Source organism: Salvelinus alpinus, chromosome 31, assembly GCF_045679555.1.
Source record: "Salvelinus alpinus chromosome 31, SLU_Salpinus.1, whole genome shotgun sequence".
Classification (NCBI taxonomy): Eukaryota; Metazoa; Chordata; class Actinopteri; order Salmoniformes; family Salmonidae; genus Salvelinus; species Salvelinus alpinus.
This window is the reverse complement of record NC_092116.1, coordinates 31130051-31142715: the sequence shown is the minus strand read 5'-3', so window position 1 is coordinate 31142715 and position 12665 is coordinate 31130051. Positions and strand designations below refer to the sequence as shown.

The window sequence follows — 12665 nt, the reverse complement described above, 5'->3', positions numbered from 1 at the left end:
AGTGGAACATTTTACCCAGGAAGTTGTCTAAAAGGGATTGAATTTGCTGTTGCCTAATTGTTTTTTGGTAGGTTTCCAAACTGCATTCCTTCCATCTATAGCATTTCTTAATGTTACTCAGTTCCTTTGGCTTTGATGCCTCATGATTGAGTATTGCTCTGTTCAAGTAGACTGTGATTTTGCTGTGGTCTGATAGGGGTGTCAGTGGGCTGACTGTGAACGCTCTGAGAGACTCTGGGTTGAGGTCAGTGATAAAGTAGTCTACAGTGCTACTGCCAAGAGATGAGCTATAGGTGAACCTACCATAGGAGTCCCCTCGAAGCCTACCATTGACTATGTACATACCCAGCGTGCGACAGAGCTGCAGGAGTTGTGACCCGTTTTTGTTGGTTATGTTGTCATAGTTGTGCCTAGGGGGGCATATGGGGGAGGGAATGCTGTCACCTGCAGGCAGGTGTTTGTCCCCCTGTGTGCTGAGGGTGTCAGGTTCTTGTCCAGTTCTGGCATTTAGGTCGCCACAGACTAATACATGTCCCTGGGCCTGGAAATGATTGATTTCCCCCTCCAGGATGGAGAAGCTGTCTTTATTAAAGTATGGGGATTCTAGTGGGGGGATATAGGTAGCACACAGGAGGACATTTTTCTCTGTTAAGATAATTTCCTTTTGAATTTCTAGCCAAATGTAAAATGTTCCTGTTTTGATTAATTTAATGGAGTGAGTTAGGTCTGCTCTATACCAAATTAGCATTCCCCCTGAGTCCCTTCCCTGTTTCACACCTGGTAGTTTGGTGGATGGGACTACCAGCTCTCTGTAACCTAGAGGGCAACCAGTGGGTCCGTCTCCGCTATACCATGTTTCTTGCAGGATGACAATGTCTGCATTACCGATTTCTTTGGTGAAGTCCGTGTTCCTGCTCTTTAGGCCAAAGGCAGATGACCTCAGGCCTTGGATATTCCAGGATGATATAGTGAAGGCTTTTTGTTCCATAAAGTGTCCAATGTTGTTGGCCGTGTGGTTTGGCCTCAGGCCAGTAAGTGTGAGCAGAGCCTGCTGAGCATCTGGTACATGCCGTTGGCTTGGGCGAGTGTAAGAGTGGGGGTTGGGCCTGTTTGCCCGCTCACTACCTGGGCGTATGTGTGACTTCCATGTTGATGCTCTCTTTGCGGGGGTGGGGTGCATGGGGTGGGCAGGAGTGGCATAGGTCTGTCCTGAGGGGGCCTAAATGGGGTGTGGGCATGGTTGATGTGGGGGGGTGTTGATTGGTTGGGGTGGGGGTGTGGATGTGTCTGGGGGTGCTGTGGTCTGGATGTAAGTCCTCTTGGCGTGGGTCCTCTATGTGTAGGTCCACGGGGGGGTCCTGCAGGTCTTGGAGGGTGTCTCGCTGGTCTGGGTGGGGTGTCTATTGATCTGTTGCTCCTGTGTGAAGTGTTGGGGCTGCGTTTGAGAGCGATGTCCTTTAGAGTCCGGACAAAGGTGGGCACTGCTGCCTTATAGAGGTGGACCTGGTCATAGAGGCTGTTCAAGTCCAGGGTGGAGTGGTGGGCCAGGAAAACATTTGGTTTTGAGGCACAGTCACGGGAAATGCTTGCGTTTACCCGCTGTATTGTAGCAGGGTGGAAGTCTTTTCGTGGTAGCAGGGTGGAGATAACCACTTGTGCATTGGGGAAAGTAGAAGAAGCTTTTTCAATCACTCCCTTCAGTGCTGTGGCCACCCTTTCCTGCTTTGCTCTCAGGTCGTTTGTGCCTGTGTGTATTATTATGTGGCTAGGTGAGCCTAGTTTGTCCTCAGACAGAAGGTCTAGGGCGCGCTGGGTGTTTGGACACCAGAGTTTAGACACACTGTGTTTGGGAAAAAGTTTTTTTTCTTCTATATATTTCCCATTTGAGTCCATAAGGAGAACAATCTGTGTCTTGTGTTTGTTCTCAGTGGGTGTGGGGGGGTTGTCAGGAGGGCTATCAGGGTGGCTGACAGGGGGGGTGCTCAGGGGGGGTGAGAGCTGCTGGGCTTGGGTTTTTTCTTTTGTCTGTTCTGCTGTGATGTTGACTCTATGGTCAGGGTCTGGTGTGGACTGTTCTGCTGTGGTGTCGAGACTTTTGTCCGGTGCTGAGGTGGGCTGTTCTGCTGGCGTCTCTGTGGGGATGGCCACCTCCCTAGTGGGTTGTTCTCTGTCACATGCCATCCCCCTCAACCTCTCCTCCAGCAGTCTGATCCTCTCCTCCATCCCCCTCTCCCTCTCCTCCAGCAGTCTGATCCTCTCCTCTAGTGCTTTGTTCTGCTCCTGCTTCTGCTCTTTCTCCTGTTGAAGTTGTCTCACCACTGTCCAGAGTGCAGATATGTCTCTCTCCACCTCCAGCTCTCCTGGTCTGGTTAAGGGGTTGTTGTGCTGGACTGTTGTCTGGGTCTGTGCTGACTGGAGTGTAATCACCTGCTGTTCCAGCTCCACCTGCCTTACCTCCAGCTGGGTGAATTTATCCTTCATTTCAATGAGGGAGAAGTGCTCTGTACTGGGAGGTTGACTGTCTGCTGAGGGTTGCTCGTCTGTGGGGTTATATGATGAAGAGGTCTGGTCTGACCCGCTTGGGGTGGGGGTATCTTTATCAAGGGAGAGCTTCTCCTGCTGGGCTAATTCTTTGATTAGGTGAAAGTCCAGCTGAAACTGTTTGGGGTTGCCCTGTACCAATACTGTTCCAGACTTATATAGATTTATGTTAGCTGACTCAGAGTCCTCGTTGTCAAGTATCCTGAGTTTCCACCCCTCGTTAACCCCCCCTCTCTTAACAGAGGGGTAGTGTGCTAATATAGCACTGTGCCATGCCAGGGGATGGTTTGTGTGGAAGATAAGGTTGCTGATGTTCCCATTTTTGTAATAGTCAGCAAAAAGTGTCTCTTGATTTTCCATAAGGAGCTTCATTTTGTGCTCTTTTCTTGCCTTATCATTCTTTACACTCACAGGGTACTGTATTTTAATTACCTCTGAACAGCAGGAGGGAGCTTCTAAGGCCTCTCCATTTGGTTGGGGTAGACTATTCGACTCTCCTGCCATTGTTGGGCTAATGGTCTTTGACACCTCTCACTTGACACGTCAGTGCTAGTTGAAGTTTTTTCGAAGGCCTTTCTTCTTTGTTTGCTGCTTGTTTGGTCTCCTAATCAGTCTTGCAGTTTTCTTTTGCTTTTTTTCGATATACTTTCCTCTAAAAACCATGTAAAATTCAATATTTTTAGGAGCTCATCTTTTCAGCTGTTGCTGCTTAATTTGGAACTCCGGAACTCCTGTCTGTCTCTCTCTCTCTCTCTCTCTCTGTGTGTGTCTCTCTCTGTCTCTCTGTCTTTCTCTCTCTCCCTCTCTCAGAGCGGTGATAACAGAGGAGTGTCTCAGATGTCTTGATGGACCAAAGTGTCTGAGCTGCAGAAGAGAACTCACAACAACAGAACAGTCTTGACCACTATTTAATACAAAGCACTTCAGTAGGGTCTTGTTCAGTAAGGTCTTGTTCAGTAGGGCATACCAGAACAAAACATTTTGCAACAGAAAATGTAAATATGTCTTCTTATTGGACAAGTTCAGGAGAGTACCTCCCTGTTTCAAACCGTTTTGTTCCTGCTGAACACAGCCCAGACTATGAAGACGAAGCAGCAGATCGATCACTTTTAGGTTCTGATTCCTCTATCACACTATGGCCCAGTTACCTTTAGGTTCTGATTCCTCTATCACACTATGGCCCAGTTACCTTTAGGTTCTGATTCCTCTATCACACTATGGCCCAGTTACCTTTAGGTTCTGATTCCTCTATCACACTATGGCCCAGTTACCTTTAGGTTCTGATTCATCTATCACACTATGGCCCATTTACCTTTAGGTTCTGATTCCTCTATCACACTATGGCCCATTTACCTTTAGGTTCTGATTCATCTATCACACTATGGCCCATTTACCTTTAGGTTCTGATTCCTCTATCACACTATGCAGCATACCACCCTGCATACCACTGCTGGCTTGCTTCTGAAGCTAAGCAGGGTTGGTTCTGGTCAGGCCCTGGATGGGAGACCAGATGCTGCTGGAAGTGGTGTTGGAGGGCCAGTAGGAGGCACTCTTTCATCTGGTCTAAACAAAGATCCCAATGCCCCAGGGCAGTGATTGGGGACACTGCTCTGTGTAGGGTGCCGTCTTTCGGATGGGACGTTAAACGGGTGTCCTGACTCTCTGAGGTCATTAAAGATCCCATGGCACTTATCGTAAGAGTAGGGGTGTTAACCCCGGTGTCCTGGCTAAATTCCCAATCTGGCCCTCAACCATCACGGTCACCTAATAATCCCCAGTTTACAATTGGCTCATTCATCCCCCTCCTCTCCCCTGTAACTATTCCCCAGGTCGTTGCTGCAAATGAGAACATGTTCTCAGTCAACTTACCTGGTAAAATAACGGATAAATAAAATAAAAAATAAAAAATAAAAATATGGCCCAGTTACCTTTAGGTTCTGATTCCTCTATCACACTATGGCCCAGTTACCTTTAGGTCTGTTCCTAGGCCCAGTTCCTTGGACCTCTATCACACTATGGCCCAGTTACCTTTAGGTTCTGATTCCTCTATCACACTAAGGCCCAGTTACCTTTAGGTTCTGATTCCTCTATCACACTATGGCCCAGTTACCTTTAGGTTCTGATTCCTCTATCACACTATGGCCCATTTACCTTTAGGTTCTGATTCCTCTATCACACTCTGTCCCAGTTACCTTTAGGTTCTGATTCCTCTATCACACTATGGCCCAGTTACCTTTAGGTTCTGATTCCTCTATCACACTATGGCCCAGTTACCTTTAGGTTCTGATTCCTCTATCACACTATGGCCCAGTTACCTCTAGGTTCTGATTCCTCTATCACACTATGGCCCAGTTACCTTTAGGTTCTGATTCACCTATCACACTATGGCCCAGTTACCTTTAGGTTCTGATTCACCTATCACACTATGGCCCAGTTACCTTTAGGTTCTGATTCCTCTATCACACTATGGCCCAGTTACCTTTAGGTTCTGATTCCTCTATCACACTATGGCCCGGTTACCTTTAGGTTCTGATTCATCTATCACTAGTGCTAAGCGATTAACCAAAATCTTTAATAGGTTTTTAAACAAGTAATTGACCAACGTTGGTTCAATTGTTTGAACTCCATTTCGTTCTTTTTTCCCCCTGTGAGCTCAATGTGTCGTCTCTCTAGAGATAAATCAGATCAAGCCCGAACTGTGCAATTTAGTAGGGAGTTGTAGTTTCTAACAGGCTTTGTGGTAATTAACTACAATGACCATAATCCATTGCGCGCCTACATGTCCGGTCTGTGTGGAGCAGACACGGAGAGGAGGGAGAGAGAGCAGCTGCTTCCAGGTATCTCTACCTGAAAATACATGATCTAAGTGATTGATAGTTGGTATTCAGCAATCATTAAAGTATGTCTTATTTACATTAAAGGACTACTAAAATAGGGATGTTGTCAGACAGCAGCTCTGTAGAGATGAGATGATGACTTGGAATGAAATAATAAAGTTAACAAATAAAACGAATGTAATATACACAATAACTGAAATATTTTATTAAAGTAAAGTAATGTGAGTAAATTATGGTTAATAAGTGATCAACAGTAATGGGCAGTCACTACCATCATGGGACTTTTACAGTGCCTTGCAAAAGTATTCATCCCCCTGGCAATTTTCCTATTTTGTTGCACTCCAACCTGTAATTTAAATGGATTTTTATTTGGATTTCATGTAATGGACAAACACAAAATAGTCCAAATTGGTGAAGTGAAATGAAAAAAATAAAAAATGGAAAAGTGGTGCGTGTATATACTGTATGTATTCACCCCCTTTGCTATGAAGCCCATAAATAAGATCTGGTGCAACCAATTACCTTCAGAAGTCACATAATTAGTTAAATAAAGTCCACCATTAAATCCATTATTAAAAATGTTTAAGAATTTGGCACCACAACAAACCTGCCAAGAGAAGGCCGCCCACCAAAACTCACGGACCAGGCAAGGAGGGCATTAATCAGAGAGGCAACAAAGAGACCAAAGATAACCCTGAAGGAGCTGCAAAGCTCCACTGCAGAGATTGGAGTATCTGTCCATAGGACCACTTTAAGCCTTACACTCCACAGAGCTGGGCTTTACGGAAGAGTGGCCCGAATAAAATAAGCAAACACATTCGGTTTTTGCCATAAGGCATGTGGGAGAATCCCCAAACATCTGGAATAAGGTACTCTGGTCAGATGAGACTAAAATTGAGCTTTTTGTCCATCAAGGAAAACGCTATGTCTGGCGCAAACCCAACACCTCATAACCCCGAGAACACCATCCCTACAGTGAAGCATGGTGGTGGCAGCATCATGCTGTGGGGATGTTTTTCATTGGCAGGGTCTAGGAAACTGGTCAGAATTGAAGGAATGATGGATGGTGCTAAATACAGGGAAATTCTTGAGCGAAAACTGTTTCAGTCTTCCAGAGATTAGAGGATGGGACGGAGGTTCACCTTCCAGCAGGACAATGACCCTAAGCATACTGCTAAAGCAACACTCAAGTGGTTTAAGGGGAAACAATTAAATGTCTTGGAATGGCCTAGTCAAAGCCCAAACCTCAATCCAATTGAGAATCCAGTATGACTTAAAGATTGCCGTACACCAGCAAAACCCGGAGCTGGAGCAGTTTTACCTTGAAGAATGGGCAACAATTCCCAGTGGCTAGATGTGCCAAGCTCATAGAGACATACCTCAAGAGACTTGCAGCTATAATTACTGCAAAAGGTGGCTCTACAAAGTATTGACTTTGGGGGGGGTGAATAGTTATGCACGCTTAAGTTTTCTGTTTTATTTTGTCTTATTTCTTGTTTGTTTCACAATAAAAAATATTTAGCGTCTTCAAAGTGGTAGGCATGTTGTGTAAATCAAATGATACAAACCCCCCCAAAAAATCAATTTTAATTCCAGGTTGTAAGGCAACAAAATAGGAAAAATGCCAAGGAGGGTGAATATTTTCGCAAGCCACCCTATTAATTATTTTATTAGTTGTTGTTAAAGCATTCAACCCACATAATGCATAGTTCATTTAATGTTTAAAAAAGTTATCGAAACTGAAATCGAAAACCGTAATTATTTTTAATCTAACCGAAACCGAAACGACCTCAAAAAACACTAATCGCTTTAATGTAAACATTATATTTTTACACCTTGAGGAATTTTTAGAATCGAACCGAAACCAAGATGGCCTAGAAAAGCACTAATTGCTCAGCACTAGTTTACACACTAAAGACCAGTTACCCAGATCAATACACACTATAGACCAGTTACCCAGATCAATACACACTAAAGACCAGTTACCCAGATCAATACACACTATAGACCAGTTACCCAGATCAATACACACTATAGACCAGTTACCCAGATCAATACACACTATAGACCAGTTACCCAGATCAATACACATTATAGACCAGTTACCCAGATCAATACACACTATAGACCAGTTACCCAGATCAATACACACTATAGACCAGTTACCCAGATCAATACACATTATAGACCAGTTACCCAGATCAATACACATTATAGACCAGTTACCCAGATCAATACACACTATAGACCAGTTACCCAGATCAATACACACTATAGACCAGTTACCCAGATCAATACACACTATAGACCAGTTACCCAGATCAATACACATTATAGACCAGTTACCCAGATCAATACACACTATAGACCAGTTACCCAGATCAATACACATTATAGACCAGTTACCCAGATCAATACACACTATAGACCAGTTACCCAGATCAATACACACTATAGACCAGTTACCCAGATCAATACACACTATAGACCAGTTACCCAGATCAATACACATTATAGACCAGTTACCCAGATCAATACACACTATAGACCAGTTACCCAGATCAATACACACTATAGACCAGTTACCCAGATCAATACACATTATAGACCAGTTACCCAGATCAATACACACTATAGACCAGTTACCCAGATCAATACACACTATAGACCAGTTACCCAGATCAATACACACTATAGACCAGTTACCCAGATCAATACACATTATAGACCAGTTACCCAGATCAATACACACTATAGACCAGTTACCCAGATCAATACACACTATAGACCAGTTACCCAGATCAATACACACTATAGACCAGTTACCCAGATCAATACACACTATAGACCAGTTACCCAGATCAATACACACTATAGACCAGTTACCCAGATCAATACACACTATAGACCAGTTACCCAGATCAATACACATTATAGACCAGTTACCCAGATCAATACACACTATAGACCAGTTACCCAGATCAATACACACTATAGACCAGTTACCCAGATCAATACACACTATAGACCAGTTACCCAGATCAATACACACTATAGACCAGTTACCCAGATCAATACACACTATAGACCAGTTACCCAGATCAATACACACTATAGACCAGTTACCCAGATCAATACACACTATAGACCAGTTACCCAGATCAATACACACTATAGACCAGTTACCCAGATCAATACACACTATAGACCAGTTACCCAGATCAATACACACTATAGACCAGTTACCCAGATCAATACACATTATAGACCAGTTACCCAGATCAATACACACTATAGACCAGTTACCCAGATCAATACACACTATAGACCAGTTACCCAGATCAATACACACTATAGACCAGTTACCCAGATCAATACACACTATAGACCAGTTACCCAGATCAATACACACTATAGACCAGTTACCCAGATCAATACACACTATAGACCAGTTACCCAGATCAATACACACTATAGACCAGTTACCCAGATCAATACACACTATAGACCAGTTACCCAGATCAATACACACTATAGACCAGTTACCCAGATCAATACACACTATAGACCAGTTACCCAGATCAATACACATTATAGACCAGTTACCCAGATCAATACACACTATAGACCAGTTACCCAGATCAATACACACTATAGACCAGTTACCCAGATCAATACACACTATAGACCAGTTACCCAGATCAATACACACTATAGACCAGTTACCCAGATCAATACACACTATAGACCAGTTACCCAGATCAATACACACTATAGACCAGTTACCCAGATCAATACACACTATAGACCAGTTACCCAGATCAATACACACTATAGACCAGTTACCCAGATCAATACACACTATAGACCAGTTACCCAGATCAATACACATTATAGACCAGTTACCCAGATCAATACACACTATAGACCAGTTACCCAGATCAATACACACTATAGACCAGTTACCCAGATCAATACACACTATAGACCAGTTACCCAGATCAATACACACTATAGACCAGTTACCCAGATCAATACACACTATAGACCAGTTACCCAGATCAATACACACTATAGACCAGTTACCCAGATCAATACACATTATAGACCAGTTACCCAGATCAATACACACTATAGACCAGTTACCCAGATCAATACACACTATAGACCAGTTACCCAGATCAATACACACTATAGACCAGTTACCCAGATCAATACACACTATAGACCAGTTACCCAGATCAATACACACTATAGACCAGTTACCCAGATCAATACACACTATAGACCAGTTACCCAGATCAATACACACTATAGACCAGTTACCCAGATCAATACACACTATAGACCAGTTACCCAGATCAATACACACTATAGACCAGTTACCCAGATCAATACACATTATAGACCAGTTACCCAGATCAATACACACTATAGACCAGTTACCCAGATCAATACACACTATAGACCAGTTACCCAGATCAATACACACTATAGACCAGTTACCCAGATCAATACACACTATAGACCAGTTACCCAGATCAATACACACTATAGACCAGTTACCCAGATCAATACACACTATAGACCAGTTACCCAGATCAATACACACTATAGACCAGTTACCCAGATCAATACACACTATAGACCAGTTACCCAGATCAATACACACTATAGACCAGTTACCCAGATCAATACACACTATAGACCAGTTACCCAGATCAATACACATTATAGACCAGTTACCCAGATCAATACACACTATAGACCAGTTACCCAGATCAATACACACTATAGACCAGTTACCCAGATCAATACACACTATAGACCAGTTACCCAGATCAATACACACTATAGACCAGTTACCCAGATCAATACACACTATAGACCAGTTACCCAGATCAATACACACTATAGACCAGTTACCCAGATCAATACACACTATAGACCAGTTACCCAGATCAATACACACTATAGACCAGTTACCCAGATCAATACACACTATAGACCAGTTACCCAGATCAATACACACTATAGACCAGTTACCCAGATCAATACACATTATAGACCAGTTACCCAGATCAATACACACTATAGACCAGTTACCCAGATCAATACACACTATAGACCAGTTACCCAGATCAATACACACTATAGACCAGTTACCCAGATCAATACACACTATAGACCAGTTACCCAGATCAATACACACTATAGACCAGTTACCCAGATCAATACACACTATAGACCAGTTACCCAGATCAATACACACTATAGACCAGTTACCCAGATCAATACACACTATAGACCAGTTACCCAGACCAGTTACCCAGATCAATACACATTATAGACCAGTTACCCAGATCAATACACACTATAGACCAGTTACCCAGAGCAATACACATTATAGACCAGTTACCCAGATCAATACACACTATAGACCAGTTACCCAGATCAATACACACTATAGACCAGTTACCCAGACCTGTTACCCAGATCAATACACATTATAGACCAGTTACCCAGATCAATACACACTATAGACCAGTTACCCAGAGCAATACACATTATAGACCAGTTACCCAGATCAATACACACTATAGACCAGTTACCCAGATCAATACACACTATAGACCAGTTACCCAGACCTGTTACCCAGATCAATACACATTATAGACCAGTTACCCAGATCAATACACACTATAGACCAGTTACCCAGATCAATACACACTATAGACCAGTTACCCAGATCAATACACATTATAGACCAGTTACCCAGATCAATACACACTATAGACCAGTTACCCAGATCAATACACACTATAGACCAGTTACCCAGATCAATACACATTATAGACCAGTTACCCAGATCAATACACACTATAGACCAGTTACCCAGATCAATACACACTATAGACCAGTTACCCAGATCAATACACACTATAGACCAGTTACCCAGATCAATACACACTATAGACCAGTTACCCAGATCAATACACACTATAGACCAGTTACCCAGATCAATACACACTATAGACCAGTTACCCAGATCAATACACACTATAGACCAGTTACCCAGATCAATACACACTATAGACCAGTTACCCAGATCAATACACACTATAGACCAGTTACCCAGATCAATACACACTATAGACCAGTTACCCAGATCAATACACATTATAGACCAGTTACCCAGATCAATACACACTATAGACCAGTTACCCAGATCAATACACACTATAGACCAGTTACCCAGATCAATACACACTATAGACCAGTTACCCAGATCAATACACACTATAGACCAGTTACCCAGATCAATACACACTATAGACCAGTTACCCAGATCAATACACACTATAGACCAGTTACCCAGATCAATACACACTATAGACCAGTTACCCAGATCAATACACACTATAGACCAGTTACCCAGATCAATACACACTATAGACCAGTTACCCAGATCAATACACACTATAGACCAGTTACCCAGATCAATACACATTATAGACCAGTTACCCAGATCAATACACACTATAGACCAGTTACCCAGATCAATACACACTATAGACCAGTTACCCAGATCAATACACACTATAGACCAGTTACCCAGATCAATACACACTATAGACCAGTTACCCAGATCAATACACACTATAGACCAGTTACCCAGATCAATACACACTATAGACCAGTTACCCAGATCAATACACACTATAGACCAGTTACCCAGATCAATACACACTATAGACCAGTTACCCAGACCAGTTACCCAGATCAATACACATTATAGACCAGTTACCCAGATCAATACACACTATAGACCAGTTACCCAGAGCAATACACATTATAGACCAGTTACCCAGATCAATACACACTATAGACCAGTTACCCAGATCAATACACACTATAGACCAGTTACCCAGACCTGTTACCCAGATCAATACACATTATAGACCAGTTACCCAGATCAATACACACTATAGACCAGTTACCCAGAGCAATACACATTATAGACCAGTTACCCAGATCAATACACACTATAGACCAGTTACCCAGATCAATACACACTATAGACCAGTTACCCAGACCTGTTACCCAGATCAATACACATTATAGACCAGTTACCCAGATCAATACACACTATAGACCAGTTACCCAGATCAATACACACTATAGACCAGTTACCCAGATCAATACACATTATAGACCAGTTACCCAGATCAATACACACTATAGACCAGTTACCCAGATCAATACACACTATAGACCAGTTACCCA

At 42.8% G+C, this 12665-nt stretch overlaps 1 protein-coding gene across 5 annotated transcripts in view; it reads left to right on the top strand.

The window, feature by feature from the left end:
• The window catches only part of brms1 (BRMS1 transcriptional repressor and anoikis regulator), a 32120-nt gene extending 25216 nt beyond the window's left edge, over positions 1 to 6904 (top strand). For 3 of the 5 annotated variants that reach the window (XM_071378308.1, XM_071378309.1, XM_071378302.1), the window contains exons 9-10: positions 3352 to 4516; positions 4576 to 6904. Coding sequence is in view for 3 of the 5 variants with exons in the window: in XM_071378302.1 (XP_071234403.1) it covers positions 3352 to 3359 (8 nt within the window). In the remaining 2 variants the exon portion in view is untranslated. The remainder of the gene's footprint in view (positions 1 to 3351; positions 4517 to 4575) is intronic. The other 2 variants (XM_071378305.1, XM_071378303.1) reach the window with 2 other exon arrangements.
• The last annotated feature ends 5761 nt before the right edge of the window (positions 6905 to 12665 follow it).